We start from the raw sequence: 19683 nt of genomic DNA on the forward strand, positions 1-19683 counted from the left end.
GAGGGGCCCTGGTGTCCACAGCAGGTGCCGGGTATCTGTTTGCTGGAAGCAAGGACGGGGCCGGAAACGCCCACGCGTGGCCAGTTATCCCTAACTCCCGCGTCAGGGGGCCTGGCCAGCGTGTCCTCTGTCCTTCCCTCCCTGAGCGGGCCTGTTGGTCCACACACAAATTAAAGCCGGGAACAGAGGCCCTGTTCCTCCAGCACGGCAAGGCTGGCCTGGGGAAACGGTAGCACGGTATCCAGAGCCTTCCTTGCGCGGCCTCCCGGAAGGGTCCTCTGGAAAGAGGCTCCGTACATGCCTCTTTCCTTCCGGAAGAGCCGACCCCGCCAGCCGGAGCTCCCGGTAGGGCCTGTGGTGAGCAGCTCTTGTTATCTGGGAAGGAGCTGAGGGCAGCCGGGCGGGTGGGACGCTCGGCTGGCTGGAAGGACACCAGCCCTCCCGCCCCTCTGTCCCCTGTGCCTCAAGCCCACACCCATCAAATACTGAACAGAGCTCCGTGGAGAAGGTCGTGGGACGGCGGGGCCGGGGTCTGCCCGTGTGAGAAATCGACGTGCCCCAGAGCGGGCGCCCCTCCGCCCTGTCGCGGTGGGGGTCTGGGGCGGGGGAGCGGATAGGGCCACCTGCACAGGAACCTGGGGATAGCTCGCAGCAGCAGGGCTGAGGCGGTGTGGCCCGGAGCTCTGAGACACAGGGCTGGCGAGAGAGCCCACCCCCACCTCCCGCCCCCTGCAGGCCTCGGACAACACCAAGATGGGGAGCGGGCCTCCTTCGGCCTCTGCGCCGTGGTTTAGGTCAGCTGACGGACGCCCATGTCTCTGGGGGACTGGATGAGGCGGAGGGGCCACGGCGTCTGCCCATGGACACAGGGAGGTCACGGGCGGGCATGAGGGCGGAGCCCGAGATGGGGCTGGCAGCAGTAAGGACCCAGATGCTGCGTTCTATTTGGCGTTAAGGATGTCGGTTTCAACGCCGCATGTGGCTGGTGGCTACCTGCAGCCCGCCCTTGGAGGGCCACTTCCTTCCCATCCTTGAGTTCAAAGGACACCTGTTAGGATTTAGGAATCCCAAGAAGAGCAGGTCAGGCCTCAAGAGTCTCTCCCCCAAATTCCTGTCCACCTGGAAGCTCCGAATGTGACCTTATCAGGAAGGAGGGTCTTTGTGGGTGTAACTGGTTCAGATGAGGTCACACTGGATTAGGGTGGGCCTCAAATCCAATGACGGTGTCCTCGTAAGAAGAGGAGACACAGAGAGGCACACACAGAAGCCACGTGACCGGAGGCAGAGCCTGGAGCGACGGGGCCACCAGCCAAGCAGTGTCCTCAGCTGCCAGGGGCTGTGACAGGCAGGAAGGGTCCTCCCCTCGGGCTTCCAGAGGGGGCCATGGCCTGTCCACACCGTGGCCGCGGGCTCCTGGCCCCTCGAAGTGTGACACGGGAGTTTTCGGAACTTTGTTACAACATCCCTGGGAGACTCCTCCGATGCCCTTCCCGGAGGCAGCGATGGGGCAGGCCCTGGGGGGGCTTCCTGCCCTCGGCGGAGGCACGTGGGGTTCTCCCTCTATAACCCGTGCCGCTTCCTGGACGTATTTGTTCACTTGATGATTTCTTCCTTGCCGGCTTCTCCTTCCCGCAAAGCGAGCCCCACACGTGCTGGGAGGCCGCCTGCCCTGGTCACGGCTGTCTCCCCAGCGTCTCTGATAGTTTTTAGCACATACGAGGTACTCGAAGATTTTGACCGAATGAAGGAACGTGCCTAGTGGGATCTATGATTTCTTGAGGCAAGTTAGCTGTGTGATGCGTAGCATTCAGGGGAAGTGAGTGCTGGTCATTCGTCCCAGAGAGCAGAAAATGTGATTGGTTCTACCAGACCCCAGGGTCCGGAGCAAGGTCACCTCCTCTGAGAAGCCTCCCCGGATTTCTCCATTGTGAGAGCACCTCATCCATACAAGATACTTTGTGCATGCGATCCCCGGCACCCCCCTGCAGCATACTCATTTATTTAGTCCCCCACTCCACAACCCCCCCCCCCCACACCTTTGGGGACAGGCCTAATGAGCTCTCCGTCCCCTGCGCCTCACCCAGCACCTCTGTCTAAATCTGCTACACAAGAAAGGAAAAGACTGTGTGAATCTCTCCAATGGCCTTCCCATCGGGAATCACTGTCACAGCCTGAGGCTCCACCTCCCCGGCTAATGACAGCAGCCTCCTGGGGGCCGGGGAGCAGTCCCTCCCCCCGGTCCCTGACTCCACGGCCTGGTGTAGACGGAGCCGGCGCCTGTCTTGGTCCCTGGGAGGGTGGTGGGGTCTTGACGGGTCCCCCAGTGCACACATCTCCACCGACGCCGGGACAAGAAAACTCTGAACCCGTGCCTCTGCAGCCCCACGAGTCTCCCTGCCAGTTCTCGTCCTACTGCCACGGCCCGCGCCTCCCCTCCCTGCCCACCAGGCTGGCGTCACTGTGTCCGTGTCTCAGAGGGAGGGCACTGTGGCTGGCGCTCAGGGCTGTCCGCCAACACGCTCACGGCCGTGCGGCTGCGAGGGCCACCCTGCACCCTGCTGAGCCCCGATGCTGCACAAATGACCTCTCGCGTGACCTCTCCGCCCCAGTCCCCCAACCCCACTATGATTTAGGAATTCCAAGGAAGGCGCCTCATGCCTTCCTGGGAGGCGGGGGGCACTTTCCATGCTACAACCTGGCGTTCATTGATTAGGAAGGTGCAGGTGGGGCGGCCCGGCTGGACAGGTTCTGTAGCTTTGTCGGGAGGAGGTCTATACTCTATACTCTAGGTGTTAGGTGTCCCCTCTCCAAACCTGCAGGCTCACCACGTGTGGGGGTCAGTCTGGGACGGGAGAACCTGCTGGGAGAAGCTTGACCCTGAAAATTGACACTCGGCAGGGCCCCGGCTCACTGTCCCAGTTCAAGATGAGGTCCCCCAGACCCAGAGAACAGGCCCGTGACACTTCCGGGGAGGGGGAGCCATTGGCCACCGAGATGGATGTGGCCAGGAAGCCGTTAATACAGGCAGTGAGCCAGGACCGAGGAGCACAGCCCTGTTTGCTCTGAGCTCAGCCAGGGTCTCCTCCCAGTCCTGGGAGCCGAATGCTTTAGAGGATAAACTGAGTCACGTATCCTTTAGAGGGCATGCCGGCCTGTGGTCACAGAGTGAACAGGAGGTTGTCATCGAGCCCAGAGGCAGGACAAGCAGGTGACAATCCTCTGAGAAGGTTGGAGTACCCGCGGCTGCCACCCGGGGACTTTCAGCCAGGAGCAGCTGCCGAATCTGCCCGGGGCCCCAGAGCCAGGCGACTGGGGCAGTGCCATCTGTCCACAAGGTAACGTGCGGCCCAGCACGTGCAGACGCACCCGAGTGTGATGGGAAAATGCCTCTCCGGCGGCAGCAGCAAAGGCTCCTTTTCCCACTCTCTACTGAGGTGGCCTCCCTCCGGGGTCCGGCCCTGGGTGGGGTCCACACAATGGGGTGAGGGAGTCTGGGTGTAACCCAGGTGCCAGCCTCGCGGGGTCCCGGGAGGGGCGGGGAAGGTGAGAAGGACCCAGCATTGGCTCTGATTGTGCCTGGCCCGCGCGAAGGGTGCCGCCCCCTCTGTGCGCCTCACTTCATCGTGGGGTACAGCGGATGGCCTGCTACCTGGACGCCAGGGTCAGACGCGGGAGGGAGTTCCAGGTGTGTACGTGCCAGTCCCCAGACCCGGGGACCCGCTGTGCGGCATCCTGAGACCCACAGAGGTTCAGCCCCGCTTTTTGGAGCCTGGGCCCCTCGGCCCCACACATCCAGCTGGGCCTGTTCTGGAAACCGCACGTGGGCCCAGCTCCACGATCTACTGGGAACTGCTTTGTGGAGACCCCGGTCCTCCCACCCCCCCACCAGGCGCAGTAGGAGATGAGTCTTCTGGGGACACGACCAGGGCCAGGGCGGCCTCTCCCACACGGACTCCCCGGCCCCGCGACGCCCACCTCACCTCTCGGTCCAGGCCAGCTGCCACCGTCACAATGTCCCCCGTCTCGCTGTTGATGGTGAACATGTTCTGGGATGGGCTTTGTGGGGTCTGGGTCACGATCCGGTACCGCACCATCCCGTTGGCCGTGGTGCTGTCGTCAGCGTCATTGGCCGTGACCGTCATCACGTAGGTGCCTGCGACGGAGAAAGCATCTTAGGTGGAAATTGCTGGCGACACGTGCAGCTGCGTCCTCGCACACACCCAGGGCAGACATCACCAGCTGATCGCAGATCCGCGTGGAGGCCTCCGGAGCCGCCCATCCCCCCCCCTCCCCCGCCACGTGCCGGACGCCGGCCAATCGCGGGAGATGGCGCTAGAAGGAAACCTGCTCCCGCACTTCCGCACAGAGACCCTCTGCAGGATTTCTGCTCGAGCTCAGGGCTCAGCCCTTCCTTCTTTCTCAGCTGCGGGAGGGCCGGGGCCCAGAGACCACGCTTCTCATGCTCCGAGCCCAGCACTCTCCGCCCGCTCGGCTCTCAGCCTCCGCAGGGGCGCGGGGCGCGGTGCAGCGGGACGTGGGGGCGCAGAGTGGCGGGGACGGGGGCGCGGTGGGGACGTGGGGCGCGGCGGGGGCCTGCGGCACATAGAGAAGGAACGGGGTCTGGGCGGTCTGCGGAAGGCATGGAAAAGCGCTTGTGGGGCGCAGGGAAAGCGAGCCGAGGGGAGACCCCGCAGGGGGCTGTGCACACGGGGGTGGAGGTGGGGTATACGTGCAGGGGTGCCTGCGGGAACGCGGCTGTCTGCGTTTCAGATCCAAGCGGTTGGGGAGCCACCCCCGCGGCCCCTCATCTCAGTGCTGGCGGGGGATGGCCCGACCCTGCCTCGTGACTGCAGGTCCTTTTGGTGTCCACCCTCCCCGGGTTGGATCAGCGCATCCCGCCCCCTGGCCACTGTGATGGGTTCAGCCGTGGGCACCTTACCCATCAGAGCCAAAGGCAATAGTTTCCTTTGCTGGGGTTTCTGGGAAACCAAAAGTTGTCCCTGACCCTGGAGCTGCTGGCTCAGTGAGTGAGGTTGGGGGCGATGGGCACTTTGTGGCCACAGAAGGCCAGGGCCATCTCAGGTGACAACTTCTCCCTAGGAAGCCCCTGGATCAAGCTGCACCTGAACCTATCACCTAAAGACTGTTTCGACATCAAGACGCTAAGCAACAGTAGTTTTAGGTTCACAGCAAAACCTAACTAGAAGTACTTTCGTGTCACTGAGCTCATGCATTTCCATTCTTGTGCCATTTCAGTTTGAGTCTGTGTCACGTGCAGCTGAGTTCTGAGTAGCACCACCCCCAGCCTCGTGCCTGCCACTGGAGCCCTGGGCCCAGTGGCCCGTCCTCAGCTGCATGTGTTGACTTCAGTTCCTCGCTCCCAGGTTGGGAACAGCGTGCTGTCCAGGGCCCTGCAGGGGTGCAGGGAGTGTGGGCACCTTCTTTGACAGGATCCTTTCTTGGGGGTTGTTGTCTTAAGCTGGGGCTGAACCGGGCTTGGGGTTTCAAGCTGTGCAGCTAGGCCTCCAGGCCTGAGAAAGGGCAAGGAGGAGGGGGGAAGGGCAAGGAGAGAGGGGCTCGACACCCAGAAGCCCCGTCAGCTGGGCCTCCGTTTCCTCATGAGCTCCTTGACGAGGTCCCTGCTCCCAACACGGCCCCTGACTGGTGACCCGGGGAATCAGTTTCAGGGACCAAGGCGTTCCCAAACCTTTAAAATCCCAGGCTCAGAGTCAAATTTGGTGCCTCGTGAGAGAGAGTTCTGGAGGCAGAGGGTGTGTGGGCCGGATGCTGCTAACGCTCTCGCTGTCTGGGACCCCCCCCGGTCAGTCCGTGCCCTCTGGCTGTGCCCTGGCAGCCACTGGGTGTGGAGCACTTGGTCTGGCTTGTCAGTAGCAAGAGCTGCCCTTTAGTTTGGACTCGTTATAACACTGTGTTAGATTCAGCAGCCGCATGTTTGCTAAACCCAGGAGCCTGCTCTTTAAACAGATGATATGCTTCTGACAATTCTTCTCTGACTGCAGAAGGAAAGCCCATCCGGTAACCAGTGCATGTTCTCTGGAAGATATCAGATGGTTCAAGGTAGGAAAAGCCCACCCATGACCCAGTCCCCGACACAACTGCCTAGCACCTGGCTTAGAGTCTCTGGTCAAGGAGCCTGAATTTCACATCTTCACCACCGAGAGCCTTTCTGCCCTTCCTTTTTTTTTTTTTTAAAGCAACTTTATTACTGATTAAAGAAATGAAAGGAAGGCATTTTTCACATACCAAAAAGGCAAACGCTATTTAAAAATAACGATGACACAGGGACGCCTGGGTGGCTCAGTGGGTGAAGCGTCCGACTTCAGCTCAGGATCTCACGGTTTGTGAGTTTGAGCCCCGCCTTGGGCTCTGTGCCAACAGCTCCGAGCCTGGAGCCTGTTTTGGATTCTGTGTCTCCCTCTCTCTCTCTCTTTCAAAAATAAGTAAACATAAAAAAAAAATATAACGATGATACAGAATAGCAGTGATATATAGAGGACCTGGGACTCCTGCGTCCCCTTCTCTCCAGGGAGCAGACGGCCTCAGCTTCCAGCCTCAGCTTCCGGAGGCATTTCCACTGTCTGTATGCATCCAAATGCCTTTAAAACGTGTCCAGTCAAGAAATCCACTTGTAGGAATTTGTCCCAAGGGAAAAATCACAGATGTACAAGAGATGATTGATCCGTGCCCTCGGCTGTCCGTGCGGACATGGCTCCCGATGGCCAAGTGTGAAAATCCTCGACGAAGACTTACCAAACACCCACTACGTGCCAAGCACCGTGTTTGGCATTGCACGTTAGTGAGCAAAATGGGACAAAATCCCTGATGCACAGGGGTGGGTGTGACTATCAAATCCCCCACATGAGGACCCTCGTAGGGATGCAGTGTTCCATACCTTGACTGTATGGACCCCCAAGTCCTGGCTGTGATATTGTGCTGAGGTTCTTCGAGACTGAACACACAAGCATATGCCAGCCGACCAGACACGAAAATAGAGCTCTAACCCGCCACCCGCAGGGACCAGCCCGGTGGGGGACATGACCCGCCACCTGCAGGGACCAGCCCTGCAAGTACAGCTCTCTACAGGTCAGCTTGGAGGAGGTGAGACCCTCTATCTCTGGTGACAATCCAGGAAGCCACACATGAGCCCAGCAGCAAAGAGCCCAGAACGGCCGGGACTTGATCAATATCTGACAACTTCCCCGTTTAAGTCCCCCTGCTTCTGACTCAGGGTGACCAGGGTGTGTCCCCAGTGACACAGGACCCCCCCCCCCCCACCCCATCCCCAGGCCTGCAGTCCCATCAGGGACACGTGGACACTCTCTTAGGTGCACGTTGCACGTGGCTCTACAGCGATCTCCAGTAAAAGTCCAAGTGGTAAGACCCCTGACCCGTGAAGCTCACGTCCAGTGGTGCAGACAAGCAAAGAGCATAATCGATACGTAAATGATATTAGCTGTAGGACAGCAGGGTGCTGGTTAAATAAATCATGATGTTCTTATAATAACATTCCTACGGTGGACTAGCTCAGAGCCATTAAAATGTTGTAGAAGAATATTTAATGATATCTGAAATTTTCATGATACATGTACGGCTCCCTGGAGAAGAATGAGGTTTCTCAACTCTTCAGTACGACCCCGGTCTTTAAAATCTCGTGTTTATGCGAAGGAGAGAAGGCCAGAGGGTGTATGTCAAATGCTCTCGACAGCAATCTCTGAGTGCGGGACCGCACGTGTAATTTGCTTTTTGCTTTCTGAGTTTCTCTGTATCTTCCAAGTTTCCTTCAAAGAGTTGATTATCAGAAAATAAAATGTTACTAAAAAAAGCAAAACAGAAAAAGAAATACTCAGCCGAGAAACAGAATATGGGACTTCTTTTTTTTTTAAACCTAAATCACAATTTGGTTTCTCTCAAAAAAAGAGAGATTCTGAAAAATCTGCTGGGTCTGTGGTCACCACTGCACAGTCAGGTGACGGGTGCATGTCACCGGAGAACCCTGCCAAAGGTCGGAAAGGGGCAGGGTTGCTGGGGAACAGAGGAGATGGGGGTAAACCCGGGGCCTTTGGGGCCGCGGAGCTGAGCAGGGTCCAGGAGGTGGGAAGAGGCAGGAGGAATCCCTTTTCGAGAGCTTGGAGGGCCCTCTGGGGGAGGCGGCTCCCTCCCTGTCTGGGCGTGTTCTCCACCCCAGGTGAGCTTGCCCACCCGGTGGGCACCGGGACTCTGCTGACCCGGGGGCAGGCTCTGACCTGCTGGGTCCCTGTGCCACCGTCTACTCCCGACACACGAGGGCTTCTCCTTCCAAACCCTGCCTCCTACCTTGGTCTCGGCTTTCTTTCCCCGAGGCCTGCAGTGAACGCTGTGGCCTGTGGCCTCCTCCGTGTCCTTCTGTCCTGGGGTTTGGAGGGGTGAGCCCGACAGGCAGTGGCTAGTGGCCATGACCTCACTCCCTCCTGCAAGGCTCTGGCAAGGTGGGTGGTCTGGCAAACCTCCGCCAGGGAGCTCAAGGCCTTTCCTTGGGCACAGACAAGGTGCTGGGGGGTGGGGGGCTGAGACGGTGCTCCGGCAAACTGGACGGTTTGAAGCAAGAGAACTTTATTATCCCCCAGAAGTGCAAAAACAAAGTGTCGGCAGGGCGGTGCCCCCTCTGAAGGTGCTGGGAGCGGAGGGGGTCCTTCCTGCCTCTGCCGGCTCTGGGGGCCGCCAGCCACCCTTGGCATTGCTTGGCTCCAAGCTCTCCCCTGCCGTCACGTGGCTTCCTCCTCTGTGCCTCAGTCCTAATCTCCCCTTCTTACAAGGGACTCCAGCCCCAGTGGATCAGGACGCATCCTAATGAATTATGTCTGCAAAGATCGTGTTTCCCAAGAAGGCCACATTCCGAGCTTCCGGGGTGACCCCGGTTTGGGGGGACACCATGCCATCCGGTGCAGGGACTGGGGTGGGGCTGAGGCGGGCAGTTAAGCCAGGCAGTTGGGCTGACCCCTGGGTAACAAGGCACTGGAAGAGAGACCTTTCCAACCAATCGCCTGTGGCCTCGGGCCAAGCTGGGCTCAGGGTCAGACTGTACTCCATCCGGATCAGACCCTGGCCCTGCCGCTCCCGGGGCCTGGTTCTGAACCTCACTGAGCCTCTTGGAGCCTGGGCGTCCTCTTCTGGAAGCTGGACGTCCCTCGTGGGGTCCCGAGGGCATGCGCCGGTGCCTGGGGCGTGAGCAGGGCCGTCCCCATGTGTCTGGAGGCTGTGGCTGCCGGCCTCCAGCCGGGCGGGTCTGAGTCCACGCACAACCACGAGCCCCAGCTACCCCAAGGACAGGCCACGGCCCGGGCATGCCCTCCTCTAAGGAAGTGCTTACACCAGCAGCATCTATGGTAACACGGGGAGACGGTGCGTCCTCGTTCCCGGGGCCCAGAGGACGAGAAACGAAGCATCCTTCCAGGGTTTTCTGGGCGCCTCCTTGGGCCTCTCTCCCCGGGTAGAAAGGCTTCCATTTTTCTTGGCGAATGAAACAGAACAACGGGATTGTATTTTCATCTACGCGGGGCCGCTGCCTGCTGCTGGGGTGGGGAGCATCTCTTACTGATCGCACCGGCAGGGAAAGGGGAGAAAGCAGAGGGTCGGCTCTTGCAAGAAATTCGTGTACAAACGCGGCCGTCCGCCTTAAAGGATTAATTTCACAAGCCTTAAATTGAAGTTTAATTTGAAAACTAATTCAGCCCCATAATTGGCTTTCTGCTCAAATCACTGAGGCTAAAGATTTAAATTCTTAATATTCAGATGACTTTCAAGTATCTGGTACCATCTGTGCATCAGTCCGTGGCATTAATCTCAGGGAGCCCTCCGCCGGCACAGAAATAAAATAAATAAATAAACGGGCCACTAATAGAATAATCTATTTAAGCAAAAACTCTGTGTTATCAAGATGAGGGTTTCTTTGACTTCATTGGCAGCGTATAGATTTCTCTGCTATTTAATATTTTAAGGCGACATTAATTTCAAAATTTATAATATAGGCCTTCACACAGTTACGAGGGGTTAGGGAAATCAGGAATTCCAATTAAAGCCTTTTTTAGTTAAAGGATAATCACCGCGGAGGCATCTTTTCTTGTGAGGGTCTCGAAGCCTGCCTCGCAGAACTGTCAGCCGAGCAGCTCCAAGCTCCAGGAAGGAGGCCCCGGGCGTGTCCTGAGCCCTGGTTAGCCTCCAGGGCTCCCGGGTAGGGGGGCTGTCGGGCTGGGTCTGGGGTTCACGGCATCCCGCCCTCACCTGGGTGCACAGCGGTGAAGAGAGCAGATAGGATCTCTGCCCAGCGCTGTAAGCCAGCAACAAAGTAAGTAACTCCGTGAGTAATGGAGTATTAATGGAAAGCGGGGGGGGGGCAGACGAGCCCCCCTCACGTGGGCTGAAGAAGCGCCGTGTGAGCTGAGGGAGGAAAAGGGGCCAGTGTCGCAGCGACTGGGGGCAGGACACCCAGGCTGAGGGCACAGCATGTGCAAAGGCCCCGAGGCAGGAAAATGCTTCCTTTTCCCGAAGGCCTCGGCCCAGGTGAGCATCTCGTACCACTCGTTAGCACGTACATAGCATATAGATTTCGGGGTTCCTCAACAGGACAATGGACACCTTGAGGGTGGGGTTTATATTTTCCTATCCTGGAGAAAGGCACTCTCACGTACAACATGTGTTTTCAGCGGGGGTGGGGGGGGTGGGGGGGTGGGGTGGGGAAATTGCCCACGCTACATTCTGCCCTTCTCCTGTTTCTTTCTCGTCTTTTTGCCTGATAGTGGATGTGATGCTTAGAGGCACGGCAGCCATTTTGTGACCATGTGGCAAGAAACAAGAAGGGGAGGCAAATGCTGTGTGCACGGATGGCTTCAAGCTCTCCCCCAAACCCCCACTGGTCCAAGCTGGGTTTTCTGTGACTTGTGGCCAAATGTGTTCCTGACAGAGACCTGGGGAGGGGAAGCAGTTTGTACAATGGTTAGCACTGTGGCTCAGGAGTCAGACTGCCTGGGTTTGAATCTTGCCTCTGCCTGCACTAGCTGTGTGTCCTTATTCACCTCATCTCAAAAGTGGGGAAAACGAAAGTGCCTGTCCCGTAGGGCTGTTGTGGGGAGGTCTTGGAGAGCTGCCTGCGGACATGTGCGTGAGGTCCGTGCACTGCACAAGCGTCAACATCCTGGAGTGATCTCGCACGACAGTTCTGTGAACCGTTCCCCCGGGGGAGACGGCTGGAGGGTGTGTGGGGTGTCTCTGTATTCCTACAGCTGCGTAAACCATCTGCTTTTCCTTCGGGGATTCACACCCGCCACCTGCTCAGACCCTATGACTTGAGGGCTCCAGAACCAGACCCTGTCTGTGCCTGCAACACGCTCTCAGTGCACGCCCTGGCCGCGGGGGCTGCCTCAGGCCCGGCACACGACCCCAGCCAGGGCACGGGGATCTGCCGGGGCTCCTGCTGGACTCCCTCTCCCGGGGCCGCCCGAAGCTCAGAGACGCCTGCAGCTGCTGGGGTGGCTTGTCCACAGGAAGAGAGAGCCTCCCTGGGAGCGAGCGAGCACCGGGGAGGGGACAGTCGGACAGTGGCCAGCAGGGCTCTGGCCGGTCCCACTGTGGACACAGTATCTCGGCATCTGAGGCTGCTGCCCGTCTCTGGACTCTGCAGTTAGATGAGCCGGTGAATCCCCTTTTCCAGGGGGGCCTCTGAGGTGGGCTTTGGATACCCAGAGATCTAACAGCTGTGATCAGAGCAGAAGACCCTCTTGACCCCAAACCATGATAAGCACTGCTCCAGCCTGCAGGACGGGCCATCCCAAGACCTCCACGCCCTCCCAGCCTGTCTGACCCAGCGATTCCAGGGAGCATTTCATGAATCGAGGGGGCGCCCGGGCTGGGGAAAGAACGCGGGGTGAACGTGGGGCCCGGCTGGGACCCTGGTCCGGAGTCAGCTTGCTAACGTCCCCAAGTGAACTACCCAAACCTTAAAAGGTTTTTACCTAGCTGAGTCAATATTTCATACATTCTTCCGTTTGTTTTCCCTGGCACGTACACCTGAAGCCCTTCATTAGCCCATCACGGCAGAGAATCGTGACGAATTTCCGGTGGTGGTTTTCCTTACCCCACAAAGGCACCGTGGGAAACCTGCCTGTTACCGTGATTCCCTGACGTAAGGGGAGGCATCGCAGAGGCCATTTCCAAGCTCCGCCCGCCTCGGCGATGCCACGGCTTTGCTTGGTGTCAGCCTGCCCTTGACCAGGCGCGTGAGGGCGTCAAGCTGGTCCTTCACATCGTGGCACCGCTCCGCCCCGGGCTTCGCTCTGGGACGTGGTGTCCCCGCTCCCCTCTGAGGGCTGTTCTGCGGTCAGGGACAGACGCTGGATCCCCCAGGGACTCTGAAAGTCAGTCAACCCCTCGCGTAGACAGACTGAGAGGCACGGGAGTGGCCAAAGAGGACCAGTCTTGGGATCCACACCGGCCTCCGGTCTTCCCGGCCACGCTTGGCACGCCACGTGGCCCTGAGGGGCTGGGCTGATGGACGGGCTGCTCCAGTCTCCAGGCTTAAAGGCTTATTGCCCGTTTGTTATCCTAATGAGTAAAGCCGGTCACACATTTGGGAAGACTGTCTCTATCGATTTAAAAGAAGGCACGGGAGGTTTGAGCTGTGATATCCGGGCGCCTTTACAGAGCGTTCTGGGTCTTGGGGTGAGAGGCCCACCGTGTCTGTGGTAACGAGAAAGCCCCCCAGCCCGGCACCCAGTCCCCTGCCTCCGGCTGCACAAGGAGCTGGCGGCTGGCTGCTTGGAGCTGATGTGCCCGTCGGCCGCCTTCCCCTGCCTCTCCAGGGACTGTCCCCTGCCTCTCCAGGGGAGGAGCCGCCCCGGGTGCCGGCAGAAATGACGTCACACCCCGTCCCCTTCACTGACACCAGGCTGGCCTGCGTCTTGAGGTTCTGAGACAATCAATCGAAAATGGCATTCGCCTTGTGGAAACAGCAGCCCCGGGAGACGGAGCTACGACAACGTCCTCGGGCGGGGAAGGGATGATAAATGCTCGCCCTCGCCGCCTGTGGTGGCATGCCACCGGCCCCTCCCGGGAGGCCGCCTCTGCTCCGGGCTCCTTGTGCCCGGGCTTCCACTTGCCCAGGGCCAGGGGCCCCGGAAGGGCCCGGAAGCCCTCCCGGGACGGGGCGTTGCCCGCTAACTTACAGACGCCAGTCACGCTGAAGTTCAGATCGGCAAGGCGGCCTCTGGCCCTGGAAGCATGTTCCGACGTTGCGTGGGGCACACACGTGACATTGGCTACCCTCACACGCAGCTGGGCGTCCTGTGTTTTCGTGGCTACTCCCGGCTCAGCTCCACCCACCCCGACCCCGCAGGCAGGTGTCCCAGGGACGACACTCCATCCTCGGAGGAGGCAGCAGTTTAGGGCCCCGCCTCTCAAACTTGGGCCTGCGCACAAACCACCGGGGTGGGGGGGGGGCATCGTGCCCAGACTCCAGGCCCCACCTGCAGAGCCTGAATCAGGGGTGTGTGCTGAGAGGTTCTGCATTGCCAGCGTGTTACCAGCGATGCCGCTGGTCCCCGGGCAAGGTTCCGGAGTCGGCTGGGGATTCCGGCCCGCTACGCTCAGGAGGGCTGCTCGCTTCACCTCCTCGGACCCTGAGCCGTGTCTTTGCTAAAGGGGAGAAGGAGGGCGCCCGCTTCTTGGGGGATGCGGATCCAGAGACATATCACGTGCTTCACCAGGGGCCCGGCCCACGATGAAGTCAACATCATTTACGCCAAACTGAAGTCTTTGGGAAGACTGGCTCTTGGGTCAACTCTGAGGGGTGCTGGGCCTCGGGCATGCAACTCTTGGGGCTGGGGGCATCTGGCCTTCTCGTGGGTTTCCCACGGGGCTTGGAATAAAATGCAAAGTGTGGCGTGGGAGACCTCGAATGGCAGGTCTCCTCTCTGAGCTCGCCTCCTGCCCCGGGACCTTTGCCCGTGCCTTTTCCTTCCCCAGGCCCCCTTCGCCCACACACAGACCGCAGACCTCCTGTCCAGGCGGCTCCTGCTCCTGCTTCAGCTCTCAGCCTATAAGTCACCTCCACAGAGGGGCCCTCCCTGATCTGTAGCCACCTCCGGGACTCTCAGCACCCCATGGCTTCCTTCTGAGCCTTATCATCAGTGCAATGGCCATGTTCACCTGTGGTAGCCTGTCTTGTCTGCACCCCTCTCTGGACCGCTCCCAGACGCGCTGTGGGACACGCAGGAGGTGATAAATGAACGCATCAGCAGAAGGGTCCCGTGGGGGCCGCACGGCCTCCCCGGAGCGCGGGGCCTCCTTGCCCACTGGCTCCTGCTGGCCCGCCGGTCGTCAGGGGCTGGGGGCTCACCTGGCTTGGAGCCTTCGTCCACAGAGCCGTTGTAGACCTGGTTGACGAACTCGGGACGGTTGTCATTCATGTCGATGACGTAGATGTACAGGTCGATGGGGTTCTCCACCTTGTTGCCGTTCATGTCCACGGCGTGGGCTCTGAGCTGGAAAGCAACACAGACACCGTCAGCCGTGGGGAACGGCCGGCGGCCGGGAGCAGGTTCCCGCAGGCCCTCGGCAGCAGGCCGGGGGTGATGTGAGGGCCTGGGCCCCTCAAGGGAGAGTCTGGGCAGGGGTGTGAGATTGGGACACGTCATGAAACTTCTCTGAGCCTCGGCTCTCGCCTCCGTGGAAACGGGGTAGGGTTGTCAGGAACCCTTAGTTTTTGGATGAGTTCATTCATTCATTCACTGTTCACTCATTAATTTATTCACTCAACCAGTATCTGTCACGGGCCTCTGTGCACCAGGCACGGGCTGGACCCGAGATTATTGCCCAGTAGAACAGACGTGGCCCAGCCCTGGGGCTTCTCGTCTGGAAGGGAGAGGGACGTCAAGAAGGAAGAGAAGACAGGTAACTTGGGTGTACTGTTAGCGGCTGGCTGGGGTTGGGAGGAGGCCAGGCAGGCTTCCCAGAGGAGGTGATGTTGGAGCTGAGGCCTGACGAAGGAGATGGAGAGAAGAGCAAGGGTGGAGGTCCCCATGCGGGTCCCAGAGTGGCTGAGGCCAGCCGAGGGGGCCGGAGAGGGGCCGTGTGGGGCCTGGGATGTGGGGGAGAACGGGTCTGCCCAAGGTCTCTCTTCACCAAGGCTGTGTCACATGTGTCTCTGTGGAAACCGCATCGCCCTGCGAGCTGGACACGTCAGACCCCACCATCTTTGCAACAGGACGGCACCAGGCCAAGGGCGTGAGAAGAGCCGTGCTGGAAGCCTGTTGGAGTGTGGGGGGGGGTGTCCCCGAGCTGGGCGGGGGGCACACGATCCTCTCCACGGCCTCCTTGGGGCCCCGCGCCAGCTTCTGGGAAGGAGGAGGCCGTGTGCGTTCCACACCTGCCCCACGGAAGCTCGGTTCATCGCGACGGCCCCGAGTGGAATTTCACCCTTGAAGTGTTTAAGGAGCCGGGCAGTGGCCGCAGCCTCTGGGGCGGATGTGAGTCCCCAGCACCCTGGTTAAGGGACGTGAAGCCCCCTTGCTGTGTTAGCCCCCCGCCGGCCCATCCTGCTGCGGAAGCTCTGGGCGGCAGCCAGGTGACCCTCCGCCTCGTCGAACGCGGCCCTGAGCAGCGCACGGGGTCAAGGGTCAGGAAGCCTCTGGACAAGGTAATCCTGAGCTCCGGTTAATGCTGGCATCTCCTAACAGAAGTGGCGGTGCCCGCTTTGGCGCGGCCCTGTAGCAGAAGCGGCCCCCGGCTGTGAGGCCCAGGGTCCTCCTGGTCTCTCCCCATCCCGCCCCCCAAATGTCCGTCGCATCGCTAGCTTCTGCGGGGGTGTCCGAGGCCCCCTCACCGCTCGGGGGGCCCGTCCTCCTGCGGAGACAGGGAAGCCGTCCGCGCCTTCGGCGACCTGCAACCCCAAGCGTCTCGTCTCGCGTGGAGGGAAGATCCCGCTCCTGCGATGTCGTGTGCGGGACGTGTGTCTCTTCTCGCCATGGGAGGGGGACAGGGAGACGCCAACTTGTGAGCTTGGTCTTGGGCCCCAGAGGGGACGGGACGAGGGCGGTGGGTACAACGGGCCCCTGCTGCCTCTCCGGGGCTCGCGCTGTGTCTCCCGCTGGAGCACGGACCACGGAGCACCCCACGTGGGCCCTGAAGCCGCCTGCGGGTGGGCGCTGGGGTGGCACTGGCCGCGCGCCTGCTCAGGGCCGGGCAAGGCCCCAGGAGCCCCACATGGGTCACTCATGCCTCGGGTTTCACAAGAACCCGAGAGACCGCCTGGTCCTGACCGCTAGTTTACGGACGGGGAAAGCAAGGCTCAGGAAGATGGCGGTAGTGGCGGGACTCAGCAGTGGGTCTTACGTGCGGAGCCCTTGAAGGAATCTTCTGGAGAACCATCTTGCAAAGCAAACACGACCCCTCTTCGTTTCGTGCGTTTGAACGCTCGTGTCAGTGACCCGTGGCCACGGACGATCAGCCGGCTCTCAGGTGGGAGGTGTGGCCAAAGGTGCCCGAGGATGGGGCGTGTGGATCCCCAGATGAGGGAGCGATGGCGGGTCGCCCCCCCGATGGGGCGACGTTTTGTGGCACGGCTGACCGCTACGCAGGGACGCCGTCTGGGCGGGACGCGGTGGCCTCGTGGCTCTGGGATCATGGTGCTTCCCCGGCCGGTGGCCTCAAGGGAGCCGGACGCTAGACAGCGGGATAACGTGCACAGCTTGAAAGCGGAGGGGGCCACGCGCCGAGGGATGCAGGGGCCTTTAGGGGGCGAGAGGGGCCCCGGCTGCCAGCCAGAAGGAGGTGGGGACCTGGGCCGGGCACGGCCTGAACGGGCAGGAAGCAGACACTTGTAGGCCGGCTTCACCTCGACCTGCACCTGGTGAGACCCTGGGGCACAGCTGCCAACTTCTGACCTCCAGAGTGTGAGCCAGGAAGCGGGTGTTATTTGAAGCCACCGAGTTTGTGCTCGTGCTGGGGGGCACCCCGTAAGGTAGGAGGGGCTCGTAGGGAGCCTTATGGGGGTGTGAGGGCCGCCAGGACCCTGACCTTGGGGGGGACAGCAGAGGGCTTCACGCGGTGGGACAGAGAGTTGAAAAATGGGATGTGAGGGTTCAGTCCAGAATTTGGCAAATGGATCTGGCCGCCCTCCGGTCCGGGTCCCGTTGTCTCCGGCCCACTTGTCACCCCGCAGGGAGCAGGGCTGACACTGCTGGAGGTGGCTGCCAGGGGTGGCCCTGGGAGCCCCAGGGCGAGGGCCCACATTGCCCACTTGTGAGATGGGGTCTGAGGAGACTGAAGTCAGCAGCCCCGTGGGGCACATTTCCTAGTTGATGACGAGCGGGAAACAATCATTTCTCCGTCTCCCAAGACGGGACGTCAGGGCCATGGCCGGAGAAGGAAGAGAATGTGGGCAAAGTGTCTGGAGGCGAGTGAGTCACCCAGAGACCCAGACACCGAGCCGAGTGTGTGGGGACGGGTGGATGGTCTCCCCCCAGAGTTGCCGGCTTCCTCTCAGCCGGCTTCGGAGAGGAGGGGGTGTGGCCTGCCTGCAGGTGTCCTTGGAAAGGACCAAGGGCCCTCGGGGGCATCTCTGCTTCCTCTCGCCCAGCAGCCATCCCGGGGGCCCTGCCTCGTGGCCACAGGCAGTGGCACCAGCCACTGGGGCAGCAGCAGGAAGGCTGAACCGGGGCCCTTCCCGGGGAGCCCAGAATTCCAGGGCTGACTTTGGTGTGAGCTGCAGGGGAGAAACAGTGAACTGGAAACACCAAGAGCGGGTCTTCGTTTTGAGCTCAAGGTTTCCAAAGTAATTAAAATAAAATGCAAGGGAGAGCCTCCCCGCACGGCGTGCGTCCTCCCAGGAGCGGCTGTGCAGTCAGCAGGCGCTGGGGCCCGCGTCCTCCGGAGCGGGCTTGGCGGACAGCCCCCGGCACAGTCCCCAAGCCCCGCCCACTGCACCTGCTGGCCGAGCCGTGGTGAGAATCTGAGAGAGAGAGATGCGAGCTGTGCCCACGTTTGCATCTGCGGGGCTGGGGCTCTGCTGCTGGCAGGTCGCGCCCCCCCCCATCTCTCCCTCTCCCCCTTGTCTCTCTATTTCTGTGTCTCTGTTTCTCCCTCTTGCTCTGTCTCTGGGTCTAGCTGCGTTGTCGGCACGTGAGGGGAGCTGACTCTCCATCTCGAGCCGGGCCACAGATGTGTGTGGACGGCCTGTGCAGCCCGTGGGGGAGTCCACGGGTGCGTGAAGGGGATGCGTCTCGGGCAGCATGGCTGCATGAGCGCCCGTGCTGGCCGAGTGTCGGTTGGTGCTGAGGACCTGCCGCGTAGCGAGCGGTGCACCAAGAACTCGAGAGGAGGTCCCAGGCCGTCGTCGGTCCACCTCCTTTCCCAGATCCCGCCGTCCCAGGGCCCGGCCTGGGGTGTCCACGTGGGGGAGTGCGTGGGCTAAGGTGCTGGCAACACTCGGCCGCGGGAGAAACACAGGTCAACGCGCAGGGGCTCTGGGGGCAGCTTGCACTGGGGCTGACGGGGCTTGGGAGGCCCAGACAACGACGGGCTGTGAGACCCACCCCTCACAAGCCTCAGTCTCCGTGAAATGGCCTCGCCGTCGATCCCACCTCAGACAGGACCCCAAGCCTGGAGGCTGGCCACGCGGGGTGGGCTCCGTGGCCTGAGACCACGCAGCCTACGGGCCCCGAGCTCAGGAGGACCCACGTGTGGCTGAACGCCCTGCTGTCACTGTCTTGAAATCCTTAGTCCAGATGAGGGTCTCCCATTTCGTTCTGCACTGGGACCCGGAATGTGTGGCCATCCTGGACGTCAGAGCTGAGCAGGACCTTGCCCGGGGCGGCCCCTCCCCACCAGGCCAGCCAGGGCTGTGGTCAAAGAGCAGCCGTGGGGGGCAGCCGGTCCAGGGCCTATGACAAAGGCTTTCTTTCAGCGGTCTGGATGGTCCGTAAGAAACAGCCAGAGAAGACACCTGCACTGGGGACAGCAGGGGTCGCTGGAGCCCCAAGGAAGGCAGGAGAGGTGCCCCACCGGGAGCTCCCCCTCCCCAAACCGCGAAGCAACCACGGCCGATGGCTGCAGTACAGAGAGAGAAGTGATGTTTCAGGGGACACTGAAGAGCCACGTGGCGCCAGCCCTACGGTCAGGAGAGGGGTCGCCTGGGGCCAACCCTACCGTCAGGCCTCGAGAGAAGGGTCTGGCACCTCAGGCCCGGGGGAGGGGCTTTCTCTAAGCCAATCTGTCTAATCTTGAAGGAGGTCAGCATGATCACCAGCACGTGGCCTCTTTGTGGGGCTGTTTGGAGACAAAGCTCTCCCATGTCGGCTGAGGCTCTGGATGTCATTGGCCAATCAGGGACGAGGGCCGCAGGGCAGAGGGACACCTGACCAGGTGGGCGATGTAGCGAGCAAGCAGCAACCCCCTGCCTTCTCTTCTCACTCACTGGGAACGCTCACCAGTCCCCGACCACTGGCTGCACATCCCTTTAGACTCGGGGGCACAGACGCCTGGAACAGCGCATTCAGAAGGGGCATGTGCCTCTGGGAGGGTGGACAGACCACAAGGGAGGTGGGAGGGGGGCAGGGAGGAGGAGTGGCGCATCCCCAGCGTCCGGCCCCCGCTGAGTGTTGGGTGTGGGAACAACCATGCCTTATTTTACCAGGG

The 19683-nt window shown here is 60.9% G+C and overlaps 1 protein-coding gene across 2 annotated transcripts in view; it reads right to left on the reverse strand.

The window, feature by feature from the left end:
- CDH4 (cadherin 4) overlaps positions 1–19683 on the reverse strand; it is a 532985-nt gene that overhangs the window by 45370 nt on the left and 467932 nt on the right. For both annotated transcript variants that reach the window (XM_053199762.1, XM_053199763.1), the window contains 2 exons: positions 14387–14531; positions 3981–4153 (listed from right to left, as the gene is read on the reverse strand). In XM_053199762.1, coding sequence (XP_053055737.1) covers positions 3981–4153; positions 14387–14531 — 318 coding nt within the window. The remainder of the gene's footprint in view (positions 1–3980; positions 4154–14386; positions 14532–19683) is intronic.

The sequence above is a fragment of the Acinonyx jubatus genome, chromosome A3, assembly GCF_027475565.1.
Source record: "Acinonyx jubatus isolate Ajub_Pintada_27869175 chromosome A3, VMU_Ajub_asm_v1.0, whole genome shotgun sequence".
In the NCBI taxonomy this organism is placed as follows: Eukaryota; Metazoa; Chordata; class Mammalia; order Carnivora; family Felidae; genus Acinonyx; species Acinonyx jubatus.